Genomic DNA, 23,656 nt, shown 5'->3' with positions numbered 1-23,656 from the left:
TACAATGTATTACAAATAATAAATAAATAAATATTTACAAATCTACTTAAGACTGGTGTTTTCTTGAACCGAAATATAGCGAGGGCAAATATATATATTTTTAAATGCATTAAAATAAACAAAAATGTCCCAAAAATATATTACATATTTACGTAAATATATTGTGAAACAAATTTTGGCAAATATATTTTTGTGATATGTGTGTGTGTGATTTGATTTTGTATATTGCACGGAAGTTTTGTTCAGTGCTCATGGAGATAAAGCTGTGTGAAGCTGTTTAATTGAACTAGGTAACAGTTCTAAACATTGCAGATTATTGTTGATTGAAAAGCATTCAGACAGATGAGTGTTTTTTTTTTCTTTTCAAGCAAAGATCCAAAGTAATCAGTGAGTATGCAGCGTCCTGCCTGGTGTTTGAGGGCATTACATGAACACAAAGGATCCTGGGAGAAAGCGTGGAGAACACGGCCTGCCAAGCGCTCAAGCTTTACTGCACCACGAGGATCTGTAAAGCAGAAGATGTACGGCATCTGAACAGACAGATCTGCTGCGTGTTTGTGGCCGCATGAAGAATTATGAGCTGAACTGATTCCTTCTGAAAGTCACAATCTGGATTTTGTGGTACTTTTGAGGCTGGGCAGACATCTGCCTTAAGTGCGGCTACAAATGCGCTCTCGTTGCAGAGGAAATACTTGTCAGATGATGTAAATAGACTCGCAGTTATGACTCAATCATACTGTAATTCTGCAGGAAGCTGAAGTTATTCCTGAGAGACTTCAGTCCGTCCAGGAGCTTCAGCGCTGGAATGTGCTGCCATCAGGACACAAGAGCCTAAAACGGGCCGTAATTCACAGCAGACGTGCTTTTGGACATCTGTCGTAAGATGTAAAGAAGCTAATTGAAAATGCCAAATGATAACTTTGTCAGGTCAGCTTGTGTGATGGTGAAAATATTTCTATAAAGCTGCAAAATTGCTCAAAGTGTAATTTAAGGAGCAATTTGTCCCTGTGACAAGATGAGCATGTCACACCGAACAGAAGCTGTTTTGTTGTCCTCTTAAAAGAAGATGAATAGATGTGGAGCGCCGCGTCTGTGTGCTAAACCTTGACTGCTGCGACTCTCTGGACGTCTGTGTCATAATTTCACAGCTTCTTATTAAGTGCAAAGTTTTTGTGTCCTTGTGCGACTAAGATGAGTTTGTGTGTGTGTAAATCAGCTTTGAGATGCCCGTGATCTTTATAGAAAAGACCAAAGATGTTATTCAGAGCGTCCGTACTTCTGCTTATATACACAGTGCTGTTGTTGTACAAGTCAAGTCAAGTCGAGCTTTATTGAATGAAATGTCATGTCTTCCAGGACCACGGTTCTACATAAATAAACAAATATAAACATACAACACTAGACGTAAGAGCTATTTTTTTAAACCTATACATAGCCAACTCACTGAAGCAGTAATCTAACTATACATATACTAAAAATAGTTCACTATACACATAACCCAACAAAAATAAAGGAGCTTCACGATGCCATAGAAGAACCTTTTTTGTCTAAATGGTTCCATAAGGAACCTTTAACATCTGTAAAACGTTTCTGTTTCACAAAAGGTTCTTTGTGGCAAATAAGGTTCTTCAGATTATAAAACGATAAGCAAGAAATGGTTCTTTAAAGAACCTTTGACTGAATGGTTCTTTGTGGAAGTAAAAATGGTTCTTCTATGGCATCGCTTGAGGAGCCTTTTGAAGCACCTTTATTTTTAAGAGTGAAGACAGACTATACAAGTACTTTACATTATAATACTATACAACATTGTACAAAAGAGGTATTAAGGGTAAAAAGCAAGTAGTGCAATATGACTTGTGGTGCATTAACAAGTAAACGTTTGTGTTGTTTTGTTCAGTCTTGTTAAGTGTTGGTAAGAAAGTGCCTGGTGCATATACAGTAGAGAGGTTTTTTTAATTGTATCACTGAATTTTTTTATTAAAGGAAATGGATCCTCTGCAGTGAATGGGTGCCATCAGAATGAGAGTCCAAACAGCTGATAAAAACATCACAATAATCCACAATCCACTCCAGTCCATCAGTTAACATCTTGAGAAGATAAAAGCTGAAACAAATCAATCATTAAGATGTTTTTAACTAAAATACAAGTCTATAATCCATAATAATGCTTTCTCCAGTGAAAAAAAAAGGTCTGGTCTGAATCAGGAGAGAAATCTGCACAGATCAAACACCATTTACCAGCCAAAACTGCTCTAAACACATATGTGGCTGGATTTTGATGTGAGACACAACAGGAGATGGACGTTATTCTGGATTATGCATTACTCATTCTGATGGCACCCATTCACTGCAGAGGATCCATTGGTGAGACAGTGATGGAATGACACAGTTCTACAAATCTGGGCATTTTATCTTACTGCTAAGAGTTCTCCTAAATAGCAGTAAAAGTTTTTAGCTAAGAGTTCTTTCTTAAAACCTATTCACAAAGCTGCTGAGACAAACTTTCACTAAGGAATAGAGAGAAGTCTTAAGCTAAGAGTAAAGGCGGGGTTGACCTCGTAGCTGTGGATGATGTCAGCATGCTTACTAACTATGAACACTGTGATTGGCTGATAGGGGAGGGGTTTCTGTCAGAGATTTATTCATAGAAATATTGTGCAATATTATGTTATATTCAAATGAAGGTTTAAAAATAAAAATTGTTGGGAAATATGGATTTGGGATAACCTCAAACAAAAAAAAAAACCAAAAAAGACATGCAAATAAATGCAGCGTGTTTCTAAAATGTTTAAATCTTACATTTTAGACCTTTATAATGGGAATTGTACTGGTTTGAATGGAAACTGTAATTGTGCCTGTTGGTCTCTGCTGGTAATTGGTTGCCTTTATTTGGTGGCTTGTTAAAACTACTAATTCCTAATGGAACATGTCCCAAACACACTACAGGAAAATATGTTTTAATTGTTAAAAGTGGTTTGTAATGGTATTTATGGAACCATTCGAATTTCTGGGATAATTGTTTTTTCAGCAAGTCGGGACAGTTTGTGATTTGGTCTTAGTGATTTTGGAGTCCTCCTTTTTAAATTTTACAGATTTAGGAGCTAGTTTTAGCACTAAAAAAAAAATGTGGAGTCCTAAATTTAGGACTGACACGCCCATTATTTTTCAGATTTTCTCCTAAATCGCCGAGTTATGAGATACTTTTAGCCTTAAGATGTTTTGTGAATACGGGCCCTGATGAACAAACACATTCTGGATGGCTTGAGGGTGAGCACATTTTCAGCACCTTTAATAAAAACTGTGAAAGGAAAAACATTGGTTTTGGTTACTAAAAGATGTTAGATAAACATAGAAGAGGAGCCATATGGGAACATTATAGGAGAAGGTTTTGTGGAATCATTCCTTCAGCAAACGCTGCCTGAGAATGTACAGTGAATATTTTCAAAATCTCCTTTTGGACAAAATGCGGTCTCTTGTTAATTGTGCCGATTGGGTTCCACAAGGCACACAGTGAAAGAAATAACTAGCGTACAGTAGCACATGTGAGAAAGCAGAGGGCTGGGAAGATGTCTCTTTCAATTGTGTAAATTCAGACAGAATGCATTGCCTTTGGCCAGCTCAGGGGCACGAGGCGAGGAAAGCAACACAACCACTGCGCTCCGGCACAACAACAACACACAGCAAACGCGGCATGAAAGGTGTTTGTGTCAGAGTGCGATTCTCCCTCAGAGGAAAACATCACCTGTGAGAAGATCCAGACTCCAGCATCATCATGGTCAAAGCACCTTCATCCATCAGCAATCAGGTTCCAAACTAACACATTTACAACTAGTTTATTCTCACATACATGTATGAAAAGGCCAATGTTCTCATTAGACCTCTTACTTGGGGGTAACGCATTACAAGTATTGCAAGTTACGTAATAATTTTACTTTTTCCAAGTACTTTTTAACTGACAAGAAAATATCTGAGTTACTTTTTCAAATCAGTAATGCCAATTACTTTTCCCCCATTTATTGATTAAAAGCTCTCCTGTCCCCATGTTGAGAGAAACTGTGAGTAAGATGTTACTTTAGTTCTAGAATAAATGTGAACATGCATTAATTCATCTCACTCACTAAAAAACAAAAACAGTATTCCTTAAAATGAATAAAAACTGAAATTCAAGACAAACCTGCAATAATTAAATGTTAAATAATACAAATAACCTTTATGTATTTAATCCCATTTTATTAACCGATGTCTTTTCTGCCGACCTTCGATGATCCAATTCATCCATACTAATAAGCAAAAATTACTCAAGATAATCGAACATTTGTTTTCTTTTTTTATTGCTGAAGAGTTGACATTTTTTCTTCTGCGGTCTACTGTACAGACGTCAATTTACTTTTCTCTAAGCCTGAGGCTTTTGGTGTAAAAAGGCTTTTTACATTTGACAAAAATACAACTTTTTATATTAAAAACAAATGAGCAAGTCCTGCCCAGATTTAAAAAGTAACGCAAAAGTAACCTAACGCAACTAAGTAACTAAGTAATGTAATTAGTTACTTTTTTAGGGAGTAACTCAATATTGTAACGCATTACTTTTGAAAATAACTTTCCCCAAACACTGGTGATATTTATGTGCATCTGGATAATTTATGCTCATCTTTACATCCCAAACTAATTATTCAATCAATCTTTTATTATGCACACATTAAACACTACAAATGTAACTGATTTTCGTTTGATATCCTCACAACTTGTTTTTATTGAAAATTCTCATCTGAAAACACTTTTTATTCAGATAAATTTAATCAATACAATACATTTAATCAATAATAACATACAAAGGTTTCGGACAGTAAGAAGTCTTTTCTGCTCATCAAAGTTCGATTTATTTGATCAAAAATACAGAAAAAGTATAATATGAAATAATATTGCATTTCAAAATAACAGTTTTTTTAACATACTTTAAAATATAAATTTTTTCCGTGATGCTGAAATCATTCTAATATACTGATTTATTATCAATATTGGAAACTGTTGTGCTGCTTAATATTTTGTTGGAACCTGTGATACTTGTTTCAGAATCCTTTGATGAATAAAAAGTTAAAAAGAACAGCATTTATTTAAAATAGAAATCTTTTCTAACAACATAAATCTTTCCTATCACTTTTTATCAGTCTAACACATCCTTGCTGAATAAAAGTATTAATTTCTTTCAAAGAGAGAAAGAAAGAAAAAATGTATTGACCCTAAACAAAGCGTTTATTGTTACAAAAATGTTCTATTTTAAATAAATGCTGTTCTTTTTAACACTTTATTTATCAAAGAATCCTGAAAAAAGTATCACAGGTTTCAAAATAATATTAAGCTGCACAACTGTTTTCAACATTGATAAAAAATCAGCATATTAGAATGATTTCTGAAGGATCGTGTGACACTGAATACTGAAGTAATGATGCTGAAAATTCAGCTTTGCATCACAGAAATAAATTGTATTTTTAAGTATATTAAAATAGTAAACCACTTTTTTAAATTGCATTAACATTTCACAATATTACAGTTTTATTCTGTATTTTTAATCAAATAAACACAGACTTGATGAGTAGAAAAAGCATTAAAAATCGTACTGCTCCCAAACTTATGAGCGGCAGTGTATATTATTTCAAAATAATTAAGCAGAGAGACTGTCTTGCTGGTTCTCTTGTTTTTGGTAAATTGACAAAATCGAAATAATTTATAAAAAGGGTTGTATGAATACTGTCAGATTTTTCTTAGAGTATGTTACAAGAAAATACTTATTTCAGTCTTTCTTTTTAAGAACTGGGTTGACAACAATATTAAGTTGGTTAGTTAGTTATATATTAAAGAAGGAACACTCTTTTCTTATGATGAATTGCTTTCTTGTTATAAAATACCAGTTACTCAAAAAGAATTTGCAATTGTTTTTGGTTCAGTCCCTTCAGTGGACTTCTATGGTGCCCCTGAGTTTGAACTTCCAAAATACAGCTTCAAAGGGCTCTAAATGATCCCAGTCGATGAAGAATGGTCTTATCTGGTGAAACAATCAGTTATTTTCTAAAAAAAAAAAAAAAAACAAACAAACAAAAAAAATTTTACCCCAAATGCTTGTCTTGTCAAGCTTGGCAAGACAAGCTTTTGAGATTAAAAATATATAAATTGTAAATGTTTTTAGAAAATAACCAATCGTTTCGCTAGATAAGACCCTTCTTCATCGGCTGGGATCATTTAGAGCCCTTTGAAGCTGTATTTTGGAAGTTCAAACTCAGGGGCACCATAGAAGTCCATTATATGGAGAGAAATCCTGAAATTTCCTCAACAAAGAAGCATTTCTTTACAACAGAAGAAAGAAAGATACGAACATCTTGGATGACAAGGGGGTACATTTTTGTTCTGAAAGTGAACTACTCCTTTAACCAGAATAACACGTTTGTTGTTTAGCAGGAAGGTTTTGTCTAGCGATCAGTCTGAGCATTTGGCTCAGGCGGATCATCAGACAGCCTCACTTAGGGGTCCTTCAGACACCCGGAAGCGCGCCAGTGTTTACAATCGAGTGAGAGAAACACGTGTGTGATGATCAGCAGCACAGACTGCAGTCACTGCACGAAAGTTTAGACTTTTTCTATCTATCTTATGTATGGTTCGTTCTATCTAGCATTGGTTCTGTGAGCAGCTGTGAAATCGACATCATGAGAGTTGTAGCGCTGATCAGGTAACGTGACGCGACTGTGATTAAAACGATAACTGAATATGATTTCGACAGGTGTGTTGTCAGTGATTGTTGTGTTGTGTTTCAGTGGCGGGAAGGACAGCTGTTACAACATGATGCAGTGTGTGTCTGCTGGGCACTCTATCGTGGCTCTGGCAAACCTCATGCCTCAAATCAATGGTAAGATCATAGATAATGCATAATAGTAAAAACACGAGCTGTTATTTTTGTTATGTGTGAGTGTGCTGCAGTATGACATCCACTAACTTTATCTGAAACTATTTTATACGCAATTTTCCAGATCAGACCCAGCAAAACGATTAGTTAAAAAAACAATAATGCATTAAGACATAAGTAAATAAGTAAATTACAGAAATTATTAGGTAAAAATCACCAGTTGCAGTGCAAATAGAGTAAAACGTGATATTGTGGAATATTAATACAATTTAAAATAGCTGTGTCAGCAAATCAGCATATTAGAATGATTTCTGAAGGATCATGTGACACAGGAATCTTTTACAGTTGAACAGATATTCACATAGAAAACAGATATTTTAAACCATTTTCACAATATCTCTTTTTTTTATTTATTTTTGATCAAATAAATGCAGCCTTGGTGAGCAGAAGTATGGAAGCTTGTTTCCACCACAGTATTAAAAAATGAATTGCAAACTTTTTTCCACAATATGCTTCATAGTTGACTTTTTTCACAGAATTGTGTGAAAAATATATATATAAAAAATATATATACACTACTGTTCAAAAGTTTGGCGTCAGTACATTTTTATTTTATTTTATTTTTTAATTTAGAAATTAATACTTTTTTTCACCAAGGATGTATTAAGTTAATAATTAAAAGTTTATTAAAAGTTAATAATAAATAATTTACACTGTTATAAAAAAATATATTTTGAATAAACACTGTACTTTTTAAACTTAAAAAAATAAAAAAAATAAAAAAAAATCACAGGTTCCAAAAAATATTTGTCAGCACAACTGTTGATATTATCCAGCATTGATCATTCTAATAATAAATCAGCATATTAGAATGATTTCTGAAGGATCATGTGACACTGAAGACTGGAGTAACAGCTGATGAAAAATCAGCTTTTCATCACAGGAATAAATTCTATTTTAAAGTATGTTAAAGTAAAAAACATTTTATATTGTAAAAACATTTTGCAATATTACGGTTTTTTCTGTATTTTTAATCAAATAAATGCAGCCTTGATGAGAAGAAGAGACTTCTTTAAAGACTATTACAAGTCTTACTGACCCCAAACTTTTGAACGCTAGTGTATATATACCTAACTATATTTTAAAAATGAATATATGTATGACTTGTGTGAACTCTATGATTGTTTTGCTGTTTTTCCAGTAATAAATGCATTGTGTGTCAGTTCCAGATGAGCTGGACAGTTATATGTATCAGACGGTGGGTCATCAGGCCATCGATCTGTACGCTGAGGCCATGGATGTTCCCCTGTACAGGCGCACTATTGAGGGCTCCAGTCTGCACACAGGAAGAGAATACAGCCAGACTGAAGGAGATGAGGTGGAGGATCTCTACCAGCTGCTCAAGCTTGTCAAGGTACACCAGTGTCTTACTCAATGAGTACTCACTAGTGCTAGTAAACTCACGCTGATCACACCTGTAGTGCTCAAAGACTCAAAGAACCAGAGAACAGCACTGCTATAACCAGCGTTGAGGGTAACGCATTACAAGTAACGCAAGTTACGTAATAATATGACCTTTTCCAAGTAACTTTTTCTAAGTAACGCATTACTTTTTAGTTGACAAGAAAATATCTGAGTTACTTTTTCCACCCATTTATTGATTAAAATTGTCAGTAAGATGTTCCTTTAGTTCTAGAATAAATGTGAACATGCATTAATTCATCTCCCTCACTAAAAAAAACAGATACAGTGTTCTTCAAAATGAATAAAAACACTGAAATTCAATGCAAAACTGCAATAATTAAATGTTAAATAATACAAATATCCTTTATGTTTTTAATCCCATTTTATTAACCGATGTCTTTGCTGCTGACCTTCGATGATCCAATTCATCCATACTAATAAGCAAAAATGACTGATAATCTAACATTTGTTTTCTTTTTTTATTGCTGAAGAGTTGACATTTGTTCTTCTGCGGTCTACTGTACAGACGTCAATTTACTTTTCTCTAAGTCTGAGGCTTTTGCTGTAAAAAGGCTTTTACATTTGACAAAAATATAACTTTTTATATTAAAAACAAACAAGCAAGCCCTGCCTAGATTTAAAAAGTAACACAAAAGTAACGAAATACATAACTTTCCATAAAAAGTAACGTAATTAGTTTACCTTTTTTAGGGAGTAACTCAATATTGTAAAGCATTACTTTTAAAAGTAACTTTCCCCAACACTGGCTATAACGCAGTTGGTGTATTTTGTGACCCTCCTGTTGAAGGATGTTTTCTAGCACATTTAGCTGGAAAGTATATATATTTTTTTCCAAATGAAGGACTGTTTTGTGATGCATCAGACATGAACACTTGCTGTTAACTTACTCATCCTCAGGTCATCAAGATGTAGGTGACTTGTTTTCTTCGGTAGAACAGTAAAGAAGATTTTTAGCTGAAACTGTGTTCCTTGGTGATTCATAAAATGCAAGTCAGTGGCTACCAGCACTTTGAGAGTCATAAAAGGCATATCAGGCCACACAAAATGAATCCCTGTAGCTATGATGATATATTGAGGTCTTGTGAAGAGAAACGATCAGTCTGTGCAAGAAACGGAACGTTGTTTACAACATTATTTCCTGTAATCCAGCGCCTCAGGGAAACTGGCTCTATTGAACAGTTTTAATGAACTAAGGCCGGGGCGATATGGCAAAAAGTCAAAATCTTGTTTTTTTGTTTTCAGAAGGGTTGACCGATTCTCGATTATTATAATTTTTAAAAAACAAATATTTTAACTAGTCAACTTAAAACTGTTAATTTTTATGTTGCACCACACATGAAGTTGTCAGCATGACGTAAATGTTAAACAAATCACTAAATGTCTTTGCAGAAAAGTACAACTACATCTTGTACAAACTTGCTTATACATATTATATGTTAAGAAATAACACAAAAAATGCTTTAAAAATATCTTAATAGTCAAGTTATTCAAAACGACTGAAGGTATAACACCAGTAGACTATTATTAACTATTAGGGATGCACCGAAATGGAAATTCTTGGCCAAAGCCGAAACCGAATAAAAACATTTGGGCGAAGGCTGATTACTGCTCACGTTTTTTTGTGTGTTTTTCCCCTTGTATTTTGTCCATTTTTTTCACCATTGCATAAATTAAATAGCCAAAATGTGCTTCCTTTTTAAAGAAAAAAATCAATTACAAAACTAAAATTGCAAAATATTTATTTAACACTGAACATTTGTAACATTCTAGTAGACATTATAGCCTACCAACAAAGCACAACTGAACTTAAAATGAATAAGTTAGTAAAATAATATTCTTTTTTTTAAGAGCCCCTTCTTGAATCAGGCATGTGTTTTTAATCTACACATAAATGCAGCCTTGCTGAGCAAAGGAGAATGTTAGAATAAATGTATTAATAGAGCTGTTGGAACTTTTTTTATTTTATTTGACAGAACAACAGTAAAAGGACAATACTAACATTTCTGAATGTTGACTTTTATTTTGTGGTAAAATTCTTTTGCTTTTTGCTTTTTGCTGGCAGCAGCAGATTTGTGAATGATTGTCATCTTTGGTCTTTGAACCCTGGCTAAGGAGCTGCTGTCAGAATAAACACAATTGGTGTCTGGTGTATTAGACAACAGAACGTTCTGGAGTTGATTGACTAATGGATGATTTCAGTCATCATACAGTAACCTTTCTCTTCTCATGAAGACATGCGATGCGCTTCGAAACAGTCTCTCGCTGTCGCTGCTTGGAATGAGTTTTGGGTCTTTCGGACAGTTTTAAATGCTTCCACACTGACCACATGTTTGCTGCATTAGTGCTCACCTCTATTTGATTGCATCATGTCATTGTTCCGTCTCATTTATTCTGCCTTTTTGCTTATTTTGCTATTTCCAGCTGAATAATTTTGGTTGCTGAACATTTGGTGCATCTCTGCTTATGTCTTGTGTGCTCTGAGCAAATGAATTAACCGCAAACGTTCAGCTTCAGATGAATTATTCCTGTAATGTATTGTGGCAGAATGGCTTCAGCAGAGATAGAGAGTCCAGACAGCAGCATTTCACCCAATCTTCACACAGGAGTGCTGTCAAATGTGAAGGGCTTGTTGTTTTGGGCTGGAGAAGACTGGCTGAGGTTAGATGGGCTGAGACATGCTGCATGTGTGTGGACAGGTTTAGGCCAGACTGGACTGGGAATTACAGGGAATTTTACAATTCTGGTTCTGATTTCAGGCAGCTTTAGTGGTTTTGAGGCAGAAGAGATCAGTAATGGATCCTGACGATATAGTGCACTAAAACAACATTCATCTTTAAGTGCTCATATCATGAGCATCACAGTGTGAACATTCAGCAAAATCACAATCTTCATTGTATTTTTAAAGGCATATTCCAAATCCTGTCATCTTTTACTTGATTTTATGAGAAATGTTTTTTTATACAGTTGAGGTCAGTGCTCACTAAAATGATCAACATTCTTCAAAATGACTGAAGGAAGCAGGTCATATAGAACCTTTTTCCATTAGAATTTGTCTGCATTCTGCATAGTGAAATATGTACAAATTAACAGCAATTTTATTTAAAGCTGAACAAAAATGTAATTCAAAGGTCCTTAAGAAATATGTTTTATATATTTAATTTTTTTTTTTTCAAAATTTTTCCCTGTATTTTGTTATTTTTGTTAATTTTTTGGGGATTTTGTTTCAATGGTCATTTGTTGTTATTTTTTTTTTTTAAATTCTTTTTCTTGTTTTTCTGTATTTTGTTATTTTTGCAAATTTTTCTGGCTTTGGTTTTAATGGTTAAATTCAATTTTAGTAAGCAAAAAGCATATCCAATTAATTAAAATCACGAAACTTATACAAATGAACTGCAATTAGTTTAAAGCTGAACAAAAAGGAGATTTAAATGGCTCTAAGAAATATGTTTAATTTATTTAATTAATTTTTTTTCAAATTCTTTTTTTTTCTGTTTTTATTTTTCAGTATTTTGTTATTTTTGTTAATTATTTTTGGATTTTGTTTCAATGGTAATTTATGTTTTTATTTATTCAAATTCTTTTTTTTTTCTTGTTTTTCTGTATTTTGTTATTTTTGCAGATTTTTCTGGCTTTGGTTTTAATGGTTAAATTAAATTTTAGTAAGCAAAAAGCATATCTAATTAATTAAAATCATGAAACTTAAACATGAACTGCAATTAGTTTAAAGCTGAACAAAAAGGAGATTTAAATGGCTCTAAGAAATATGTTTAATTTAATTTTTTATTTTTTTCAAGTTCTTTTTTTTTTCTGTTTATATTTTTCAGTGTTTTGTTATTTTTGTTATTTTTTTCTGGATTTTGTTTCAATGGTTATTTATTTATTCTTTTTTTTATTTTAAATTCTTTATTTCTGTATTTTGTTATTTTTGTAAAATTTTCTGGCTTTGGTTTTAATGATTACATTAAATTTTAGCAAAAAGCATATCTAATTAATTTAAATCATGAAACTTATACAAATGAACAGCAATTCAATTCAGCTGAACAAAAAAGAGATTTAAATGGCACTAAGAAATAGGTTTTATTCATTTATTTATAAAAAAAAAATATAGTTTTTTATTTTTGTAAATTTTTCTGGATTTTGTTTTAATGGTTAAATAAAATGTCAGCAATCAAAGACCATATCTAATTTAAATCACAACAATATATTAAAAGTTTAAAAAATATATATTTTTAGGAGTTTTATTTTTTCCCAAAATCCATTCTATTTTCCCCAAATTCAATTTTAATAATCAAAAAGCACATCTAATCAATTTAATTCATAAAACTTTAACAGCTTAATGTACAAATGTTTTTTTATTAATTTTTTTTAGAAATTCTGTATTGTCTGTTGTAATTATTCTGGATTTATGATTTAATACAAATTCATTAACAAGTGGTAATCAACAAAGGCATAAATCATTAACCTTTTAAAATGTAATCACATTTTTTTTGCTGGTTTTATTAATATTATTTTTATTAATATTATTATTTCTGCCACAATTTCTTCAAATCAAACCAAACTTTTATTTTGAGGGATTGTAGTGACTTTTACGCTCTTACGGGTTGAGCTTTGAGGTTTTTCAGATGAAAGGCTGTGATATTGATGAAAGTGACTCTCAGAGCAGGTTGTTATACTGTAAATTCAGTTTTTGGGACTGCATACGAGTAAATGATGATGACAGAATCAGGATGTGTTTAAATCCCATCCTCTCCCCTTCAGTACGTGAGGAGTTCAGTCCCAGTTGGTCAGCTGTTCTCTAACCGCCGGTCTCTAAACACCCATGAGGTCAGAGGTCAGTAGGTCACAGGTTGATTGATTGTGAACTGTCTGATAAACACACATGTCTCCTGTAGAAGGTCTGCAAACGTGAGGACGCAGCACTGCCTCCTGTTGAGGGCTGATGTTTTAGGCTGGGTTTTTGCATGTACAATACCTTGAGCCCGTCCTTCAGTGCAGGACTAGTGTTATTGGAGCTGTAGATCATCTTGTTGTTGTGTTGCTACAGTTCTAGGCAGATGAACCTGTGTTTGGATTGTTAGCAGTGTAAAGAGCTTGTTTCCACCTGCTAATGTTTATTAACAAAGAGACTTTATTCACACTGCTGTTCAAAAGTCTAGGCTTGGTAATACATTTCTTTATAAAATGATTCATTAAATTGACCAGAGGTGGCAGTAAAGACTTTTTAAATGTTACAAAAGATTTCTGCTTCAACTAAATTCTGCTCTTTTTAATTCATCTGTGAATCCTGACAAATACAACATATGATGTTTCCACAAAAATATTGTGCAGTACAACTGTTTTCAACATTCCTAATAATCAGAAATATTTATTGCACAGCAAATCAGCATATTAGAAAGATTTCTGAAGGATCAAGTGACACTGAAGAATTTTCACCACAGCAATATATTTTCCGTAATATTTCACGTTTTTGCAGTTTTTACTGTATCTTTGATCAAATAAATGCAGCCTCGGTGAACAGAAGAGACTTTGAGAAACATTAGTAATCTTCATTATTCTATCTTTTAACCAGTGTATTTTGATTGAGTTCTAGACATTTGTAACATGCAAATGGGCAAAAGTATTTGGGGTGAGAGTAATTCATCTTTTAATATGTCATAAATTGATTTTTGTTGTAAATATATCTGACAAGATTGACGCTGAATGACATTTTAGTGGGTGTCTTCTGTAAATTAGGGAAAAATGTATGATATTTATTTGTTGCTCAGAAAATCAAAAACAAAAATGCAATTACATTAAACTGAAAACTTTAAAAAAAATTTTTTTTTTTGGAAAAACAACAACAATTTAAAGCAGTATTACACTTATTGTTTATATGCTTAAACCCTTTTTCGTCTTTGACCCAAGTACTATTTATTTGTTTTTCAAATTTTGTCTATTTATATTTACATGTGTATGTTTTATTGTCATCTTATACTTTTTGTCAATTTTGCAATTAAGCTTTTATGGCAAAAATCATTAGGATATTAAGTAAAGATCATGTTCCATGAAGATATTTTGTAAATGTCCTGCCTCAATGGAAATCGTATTTATTTCAGATGATGTGCGCATCTCAAAAATGTACCCTTCTGACTGGTTTTGTGGTCCAGGATCACATTGTTGTTAACATTTTATCAAACCTAATTAATTTTCACAAGGCTTTTCTTTTTAAACTTTTTAATATCAGTGATGCTCAAGGATATCATTTGGCACAAACAAGGTTCGCTATAGTGCTTCAGTCACACTGGTCTTGTGGTTATTACTTTGCACCAGTGTTTTTGTCCATTTCCATTGTACAGTAATTGTCATTTTTATTATTATCATCGTATTATCAACATTATGCCACGAACACCTTTTAAGCTTCTCACAGCTTTTCTTTTTTTTCAAACATCACAGCACAAGTTTCCAGCATCAGATCACTGAGAGTGATTAAAAAAAGAGACGAATCTTCATTTTGATGATGACAAAATTAGCAAATAGAAAGTTTCTTTGTCTGGCCAAATTATTTCAGGATATCAAAAAGTTTTTTTCTTTGTGTTATGTTAAGGAGTGTGTGTCAGAAGACTGCGGTTTGATTCTGGGTGTCAGGAAGGGTTCGATAATGAGCTGTTAAATCTCGTAGCACAGCGAGAGCGCTTTAGCATCAGAAGTGTGTTCTGTTTGGGAAGTGTGATGTTTTAAAAGATTCATCCAGCACTTTGACTTAATTAGATGTTATCTTTTGAGCAAATGACACTTGAACATAAAGGAGCGTTTGTGCTGTAGGTGTGTGTGTGTGAGTGATGGTGCAATAGTGCCATCTATAGCTCTACCTGCGTGCAGCACAAAAGAAGTTTCTTTCTTTTCAGAAATCAGGAGAATGTCCTTTTCTTCAGCTTGTGTATGTACGGTGAGGATGTGCTGTAATAATGTATCATCTCACAATATCCTGCAGTACAAAAGTGCAACAATGTATCAGTCAGAGTGACATCATGTGTCATTTAAAGGTCACCCAGAAAGTTTGAAGTTTAAATTCAGCATCAAATAAGCTGAACCCAGAAGGTCACACATTTGAGCTGCAATCTTTATTAGTTATAGTTAAGAAATACTAAAAATCATTAGTAAAATGCAGTATTTCAGACCTGTAGTCAGGGACTCTTTTAGCACAAAGGACGTGCTGTAATTGTCTCAGGCTTTCATGTGTGTAATGTAATTTGATTGATCCAGAGCGGTACTCTCAGTGAGGGTCATCTGCGGTTTCATGGTGTGTTTCTGATAGCAGGGATATGGCAGAGATCAGCACACTCTTTCTGTACATTTCAAACATTGGTGCTGGTGGCTTTATCCATCCATATGTCCGGATTAACACTTCTCCAGACAGAAACTAAGATTGAACGTCAGATGTGTGCGGGATGAGACTGATCAGAGACATCTGTGAGGATCATGACTAGAGATGGACTGGTCTATATATTCACACTGAGGGTCAAATTGATGGTGTCTCCTCAGCTCTCTGTGGAAACTCATGGAGAAGCACAGCTCCGTCATGATCTTACGCTCATCCGCATGTGTTTCCACCAGCTCATAGTGTTTTTCTGATCTTTTCATTCAATTTCTGTTCATTTGCCTTCAGTAAAATCACCAGGAAATGTTGAGCTGGTAAAGACTGATCATCAGTGAATGCTGCTTTACTACAAGACTGTTTTTTTTTTCATATTTGTCATCCTTTCCTATCAAAATGCTTGCCACGGATTTAAAAATGCAGAAAATAGAACCTGATCCAAACTTTTTTATGATGGATAAAAGCTTCAGAGGCAGTGTGCAAACATTATTGACACAATGTTAGGTCGTATTTATTTTTTAATGTGTGAAAATTTTGAACGGAAATTTCGGACTCAGTGTGCAATGACCTTTAGTCCGAAATTTTTGTATGCATTTTTCTTTTCTTTTTTATTTATATTTGTCATCCTTTCCTATCAAAAATGCAGAAAATCAAACCTGATCTGAACTTTTTTATGACGGATGAAAGTTTAGGAGGCAGTGTGCAATTCTGATTGACACAACATGAGGTTGTATTTATTTTTTAACGTTTAAATATTTTGGACGAAATTTTTATATGCATTTTTTTTCTTCATATTTGTCATTCTTTCCTATCAAAATGCTTGCTACGGATGCAAAAATGCAGAAAATCGAACCTGATCCAAACATTTTTTTTGACGGATGAAATTGTGCAAATGTGAGTGACACATTTTTTGGGGGGGTTAGGGTTTAGGGTTTTTCACAGAAATGTAGTTATATTTTCTGTAGTTTATTAGTTTAAATGTAACTTTTAAAAAAAAGTTAAAATAGCTTTTCCTAAAATGCTTTCTGTTTCTCTTGTTAAGATCTTTTTGTTTACATGATCTAACCGGCTTTATCAGTATTTCATAAGGATGTAATAATGTATCATCTCACAATATACTGCAGTACAAAAGTGCAACAATGTGTCGTGACATTATGTGTCATTTAAAGGTCACCCAAAAATTCAAGTTTGAAGTTTAAATTCAGCATCAAATAAGCTGAACCCAGAAGGTCAGACATTTAAGCTTAAGTCTTTATTAGTTATAGTTAAAAAATTAAAAACATAATGCAATATTTCAGGCCTTTTTAATTTATGTAGTCAGGGACTATTTTAGCACTAATCATTAACTCAGAAATATCTGAAAAGTAATGGGTTAGGGAAAGTGCGATTTCTCAAAGTCCAGCCTTTTCAAATGAAAAGAAAAATAATAAAATTGTCAAGAAATGTTGTGTCAAAAATAGCACTGTTTTTGCATATTGACTATTTATTTATTTTTGCTTGTTTTAGTTTATTTGAGTTTAGTTTGGTTTCAGCAATCACCAGACATTAATTCTGAGGGTTTTTGAGAATAATAGAACAGATGAAATCTTCACACATCAAAAACACAGCTTGTGTGCCAGCAGTCCTTTCAAGATCTGTGAAGAAAACAGTGAAGTTTAATGGCAGAAAACAGAAGACGAATATCGACGGCTGTGTTTGCTGCTCTGCTGTGAGACTGTGTGAAATATAATGATCTGTGAACAACAAAACATCACTCGCTTCTGCCTGTCTGTGCACCGTACAGTATGCACTTACATTGCTTACAGCGGGACATCATGCAGTAGTTAAAACAATAATTACAGTACTCTAATCTTAGTTGATTCAGCTAAATCTAAAGTGCAACCAAACATACCAAAAACAAAAAAATCAAAATTTTGAATGTTTTATTTTTTGTTTGTTTTTTCCATTTTCAGTGCAGTTTTAAAGTTTTAGTACTTGTGTTGTGTGTTTTTGTTATTTGTTTTATCTAAAAGTTCTTTTTTGGTTTAGCTTGTCTTACAATTCTGTTTTTTAAAAGCTCCAATTGCATTTTTTTTACTCTCACAATTCTGCCTTTTTAGTGCAATTGTGAGTCTATTTCTCACAATTAATAGCTTGCATTTTTTCCAAATATTTTAAAATTTTCTCAATCTATTCCTCACATTTTTGATTAATTTTTCTCAGAATTATGTGAATAAATCTCATAATTGTAAGACAAAATAGTTACATTTACCTTTGATGTATTACCATTCCATAGTGGAAATAAATGTTTAATCTTTGATTACATTTCTTTAATCTTTCATGTTGAAACTAACATGCTTAACTGATGTTGATACTGTAAAGCATTATATTCTGCAAGTATTACGTCCCATGCAACATATTTTATTGCTTGTCCTTCTTTTAATACAAGTAGACAACATTTTTATTCAATAAGCTCACTTTAAGAATTTGTTTAATAAGATTTTACTAGAAAAAGATTTACAGTTTTTGTCACATGTAAATCTAAGATATCTTAATCTTAACTGCTGTATTTGTCTTTTTGTTTGGATTTTATTTGACTGTATTTATTGTAACTCAGTTCATGTTAATATAAATAGCCTTAGTTATATGGCATTAAAACTCTACTACTGTGAAGCATTGCTTACATAGATTCTGTAGTTTGAGACTAAAGGTGTGCATGAATCGTGTTTGCATTTGTGCATCACGGTTGTTTTCTCAGCTTCATGTTCTGAGATTCATCCAGCACTCGGTCACCTTTAGATGTTCAAACGCTTCCTTCCGCCGGCGCGTGTACGAAACACACAGCAATCAGAGGCGGAGCTAACGCTGCTCTTTAAGAATCCCCGCGGGTCCCGCGCTCTGCTCCGGTATCGACATCAGCAGACGAGCGTCCCGTGAGAGCGGGGTCCATCAGGCCCTCCAAACACGCCTTTGTTTTCTCCGATCTCACCGGCCGCTCCAACTTTTATCCGGCGGCTTCAGAAGGCCGCGTCCGGCGAGCCGCGGGCGTCCAGGTGGATTTCTCCCACCGCGAGGGCGCAGGAACGGGGCCGCGGCACCACCGATCGATGGCTGGAGGTGTCAGGAGCGCTGCCTGCGTGTGGAGAGAGACAGAGAGAAAAAAATCAAACCCGTCTCTGATTACTTCCACATTACTGCTGAAAAAGAACATAAAAAGAAATGGATACCTTTAAACCTGCTTAATACATAAATGATGACCTCTCGGGTCACTCCCAGGACGGCCGCGATCGATAGCGCAGCTAATAGAAGAGAGCTTTACCTGTGTTCGTAGCCGGAGGAACGTCCTCATTAAATAACTCCAGCTGAAGGCACTGCCGCCACATTTATTTGATTACCGTCCACATGACATTTACATCGCAGCGTCCTGCACCAAAAGTCAGCCTCGATCCGCTCTCAATCAAGTTTTTGTTCGGCTGTTATTATTTTGAAGCAATATAATAAATCTGTCATCATTTATTCAGCCTCATGTCAGTCCAAACAGATACTATTACAGTTTTATCAATATTTTGAATTCGTTTTATTTTTATATTTTCTGTTCTCATTGTAATACCAAAATTGTATTGTTTTTGACATTTGTAAAAGCTGTTTTTTGTAAATATATCTATATAGTTAGTATTAATTTTTGTTGTAGTTTTAGTTATTTTAGTACTATTTTAGTACTAGTTTATTATGAGATTTAAATTTAAAATAATTAATTCAGTATTTTGAATTGATTTTATTTTTATAAAATATTTTTAATTTTCTGTTCTCATTGGAATACCAATATTATATTGTTTTTGACATTTGTAAAAGCTGTTTTTTTTTTCAAATATATCTATATAGTTTGTATTATTATTTTTATTGTAGTTTTAGTTATTTTAGTACTCTAGTTTATTATGAGATTTAAATTTAAAATAATTAATAATTTAAAATAAAACATTTTTGACTTTTTAACATATTTATTAGAAAGAAATTTGAAGAGGAAAAACCAAAAGTCAGCCTCGATCCGCTCTCAATCAAGTTTTTGTTCGGCTGTTATTATTTTGAAGCAATATAATAAATCTGTCATCATTTATTCAGCCTCATGTCAGTCCAAACAGATACTATTACAGTTTTATCAATATTTTGAATTCGTTTTATTTTTATATTTTCTGTTCTCATTGTAATACCAAAATTGTATTGTTTTTGACATTTGTAAAAGCTGTTTTTTGTAAATATATCTATATAGTTAGTATTAATTTTTGTTGTAGTTTTAGTTATTTTAGTACTATTTTAGTACTAGTTTATTATGAGATTTAAATTTAAAATAATTAATTCAGTATTTTGAATTGATTTTATTTTTATAAAATATTTTTAATTTTCTGTTCTCATTGGAATACCAATATTATATTGTTTTTGACATTTGTAAAAGCTGTTTTTTTTTTCAAATATATCTATATAGTTTGTATTATTATTTTTATTGTAGTTTTAGTTATTTTAGTACTCTAGTTTATTATGAGATTTAAATTTAAAATAATTAATAATTTAAAATAAAACATTTTTGACTTTTTAACATTTTTATTAGAATGAAATTTGAAGAGGAAAAACCAAAAGTCAGCCTCGATCCGCTCTCAATCAAGGTTTTGTTCGGCTGTTATTATTTTGAAGCAAAATAATAAATCTGTCACCATTTATTCAGCCTCATGTCAGTCCAAACAGATACTATTACAGTTTTATCAATATTTTGAATTCGTTTTATTTTCATATTTTCTGCTCTCATTGTAATACCAAAATTATATTGTTTTTGACATTTGTAAAAGCTGTTTTTTGTAAATGTATATCTATATAGTTTTTATTAATTTTATGGTAGTTTTAATTATTACTTAGTATTTTACTTTCTTTTACGAAACAAAAATGAGAAATTTTTATCATTAAAATAAAACGAAAAATGTATTAGAATGAAATTTGAAGAGGATGACCATAGAAAAAAATGAACTAATAGATATCACCAAACTAACCCAGTTGATTAATCGCAATACAGTAAGACAATTGTTTTGTAACATTTCTGAAATGTTATGTTTTAATATGCACTAATTTGCGTACATTTTCAGAACTAAATCTGAAAAATGGATAAATCGGGTTCAAAATTCTTGTTTGATTTTGTCAAACTATTACAGTAAAAGGTTTTTCTAGAGGGTTTTTTGGATTTCTTATTTTCTCACTCCATAAATCAGAATATACTGTCACATACAGAAAACAAACACATTTTCGCCATGTTTGCAAGAATAAGATATAAGGTGTTTAATGATACGTATTTTAATCAAACTCTACAGATGCAAATGGATCAAGTGCAATACAATAATGTTAATTGTGTATGTTTTATTTTTACTAGTCTGAAAGATGTTATGCAAAACAGACCAAAAGCTCAAAATGCATAAAAAAGAGGATTTGCCTGAAATTTTAGTTCAATCATAATCATTTAGTTTGGTGTAGTTTGTTTGTCTTGTCTTGCATTGGCGGAAGCATTTACAGAATCCTTTAGTAAATGCATTTCAATTATTAGTGGAATTGTTAGATCAAATTGTTGAATAAAACTGAATTGTTCTGAATTAGTTTTTTATTTTTTTTATTTGAATCAAAGCCCTTGTGATTTGTGAATTCATTTAATTTGTCTATGATGCACAGACCTAAATGTGACCCTGGACCACAAAACCAGTCGTAAGTAACACGGATAGCAATATGCAAAAAATACATTGTATAAGTAAAAATGATCGATTTTTCTTTTATGACAAAAATCATTAGGTTATCAAGTAAAGATCATGTTCCATAGAGATAGTTTGTAAATTTTCTACTGTAATTATATCAAAACTTAATTTTTGATTAGTAATATGCATTGTTAAGAATTTTATTTGGACAACTTTAAAGGCAATTTTTCTCAGTATTTAGATTTTTTTGCACCCTCAGATTCCAGATTTTCAAATTGTATCTCAGCCGAATATTAAATCAGCTTTCAGATGATGCATAAATCACAATTTATGACTGGTTTTGTGGTCCAGGGTCACAAATGTTAGTGTATAATGAGTTCAGAAGACACTTGTATGTAATGCACATGTTGTTCTCAGCTGAATGTGCTGCATGTGGATTCATCAGAAGTTGTTCTGTGTTTGTGGAATAAATAACGGCACGCAGGGTTTGATTTCATATTTAGACGGCGTGATGCTGCTGTTTGTTTGCCTCATGGAAACGGCTGAGCGAGACTCAGATCCTGTCAGATGTGTGTGTATAAAGACAGGACAAACACACACACAGACACAGTCCCAGTGCTAGATAAAGAGTGTAGCCTAAAGCTCTTGTAATTTGTTTGTATTTTCTGCCTAATGTAGTTTGCTCAATCTTGTTTAGTGCTGATGGAAAGCGATAGGCCTTATCTGGGTTTGCCAAAGGCATGAGTATCTGACAGCGCTTGAGCGGCGTTCCAGCAGTGACGTTTCCCTGTGTTCACGTCTGAAGTTTGACCACCGGCTGAAGCGCACACACGGCTCTGCGAGATTCGCTGTTTGCGAGGATAATGCGGATGTACAGGAGAAATGTATATTTTGGGAATGCACCGATATATCAGCCAATAATCGATATTGACTGATGAAAGCACTGTCTGACATCAGCTGATGGATTTTATAAACAGCCGATGATCAGGGATCATTATATCCTGTCAATCAAAAGTGGCCAGAAAAGACTGCAGCTCATACTGTGTGTGAAGAAAATGTGAAATTCTGAAAATAAATTTTACACTTTTAATATTATAGTAATGTACCAAATCAGAAGCTTGCCTGTGTAGTTTACATTAGTTTCAAGAAAAAAAAAAAAAAAAAAAAAAAAAAATATATATATATATATATATATATATATATATATATATATATATACAAAAAAAAAACCCCTAATGTTTTTTTGTAAAGTCCCTTCTGCTCATCAAGGCTGCATTTATTTAATTAAAAATACAGAAAAAACTAATATTGCTAAATGTTATTGCAATATAAAATAATGTTTTTTTATTATTATTTTAAAATACTTTAAAATATAATATATTCCTGTGATGCAAAGCTACATTTCCAGCATCATTACTCCAGTCTTCAGTGTCACATGATCCTTCAGAAATCTTTCTAATATACTGATTTATTATTAGAATTATCAATGTTGGAAACAGTTGTGGAACCTGTGATACTTTTTTATGGTTCTTTGATGAATAACAAGTTAAAAAGAACAGCATTTATTTAAAATATAAATCTTTTTTAACAATGTAAATCTATGCGTTTTCTTTTTATTAATTTAACGTCCTTGCTGAATAAATGTATTAATTTCTTTCAAAAAAGAAAGAATAAAAATGTACTGACCCCAAACTTTTGAACAGTAGTGTATATTGTTAGAAAACCTTTCTATTTTAAATAAATGCTGTTTTTTTTTTTATCTTTTATTGATCAAAGAATCTTAAAAGTATCACAGGTTCCAAAATAATATTAAGCAGCACAAATGTTTCCAACACTGATAATAAATCAGCATATTAGAATGATTTCTGAAGGATGTGACACTGAAGACTGGAGTTATGATGCTGAAAATGTAGCTTTGTATCACAGAAATAAATTATATTTTAAAATATATTCACTTAGAAAAGAGTTATTTTAAATTGAAATAATATTTCACAATATTACAGTTTTTTTCTGTATTTTTGATCAAATAAATGCAGCCTTGATGAGCAGAAGAAATGTGTGTGTGTATATATATCATCTCAGATGTTTGACTCAATGTCCTCTCGTTCTTCAGGAGAAAGAAGGTGTTGAGGCCGTGTCTGTCGGGGCCATTCTGTCCGACTACCAGAGAGTACGTGTGGAAAATGTGTAAGTGAAACCTCTTTCTCTTTTGTTTCTCCTCTT

At 32.7% G+C, this 23,656-nt stretch overlaps 1 protein-coding gene across 1 annotated transcript in view; it reads left to right on the top strand.

Annotated features, from left to right (window-relative positions):
- Positions 1-6,569: 6,569 nt before the first annotated feature.
- Positions 6,570-23,656, top strand: part of LOC141295776 (uncharacterized) — a 122,795-nt gene continuing 105,708 nt past the window's right edge. The window contains exons 1-4 of the mRNA XM_073827048.1: positions 6,570-6,718; positions 6,804-6,895; positions 8,116-8,306; positions 23,547-23,620. Coding sequence (XP_073683149.1) covers positions 6,696-6,718; positions 6,804-6,895; positions 8,116-8,306; positions 23,547-23,620 — 380 coding nt within the window. The 5' untranslated portion in view covers positions 6,570-6,695. The remainder of the gene's footprint in view (positions 6,719-6,803; positions 6,896-8,115; positions 8,307-23,546; positions 23,621-23,656) is intronic.

The sequence above is a fragment of the Garra rufa genome, chromosome 21 (genome assembly GCF_049309525.1).
Source record: "Garra rufa chromosome 21, GarRuf1.0, whole genome shotgun sequence".
In the NCBI taxonomy this organism is placed as follows: domain Eukaryota; kingdom Metazoa; phylum Chordata; class Actinopteri; order Cypriniformes; family Cyprinidae; genus Garra; species Garra rufa.
The sequence above is the reverse complement of the archived record's forward strand: the minus strand, read 5'-3'. Positions and strand labels throughout refer to the sequence as shown.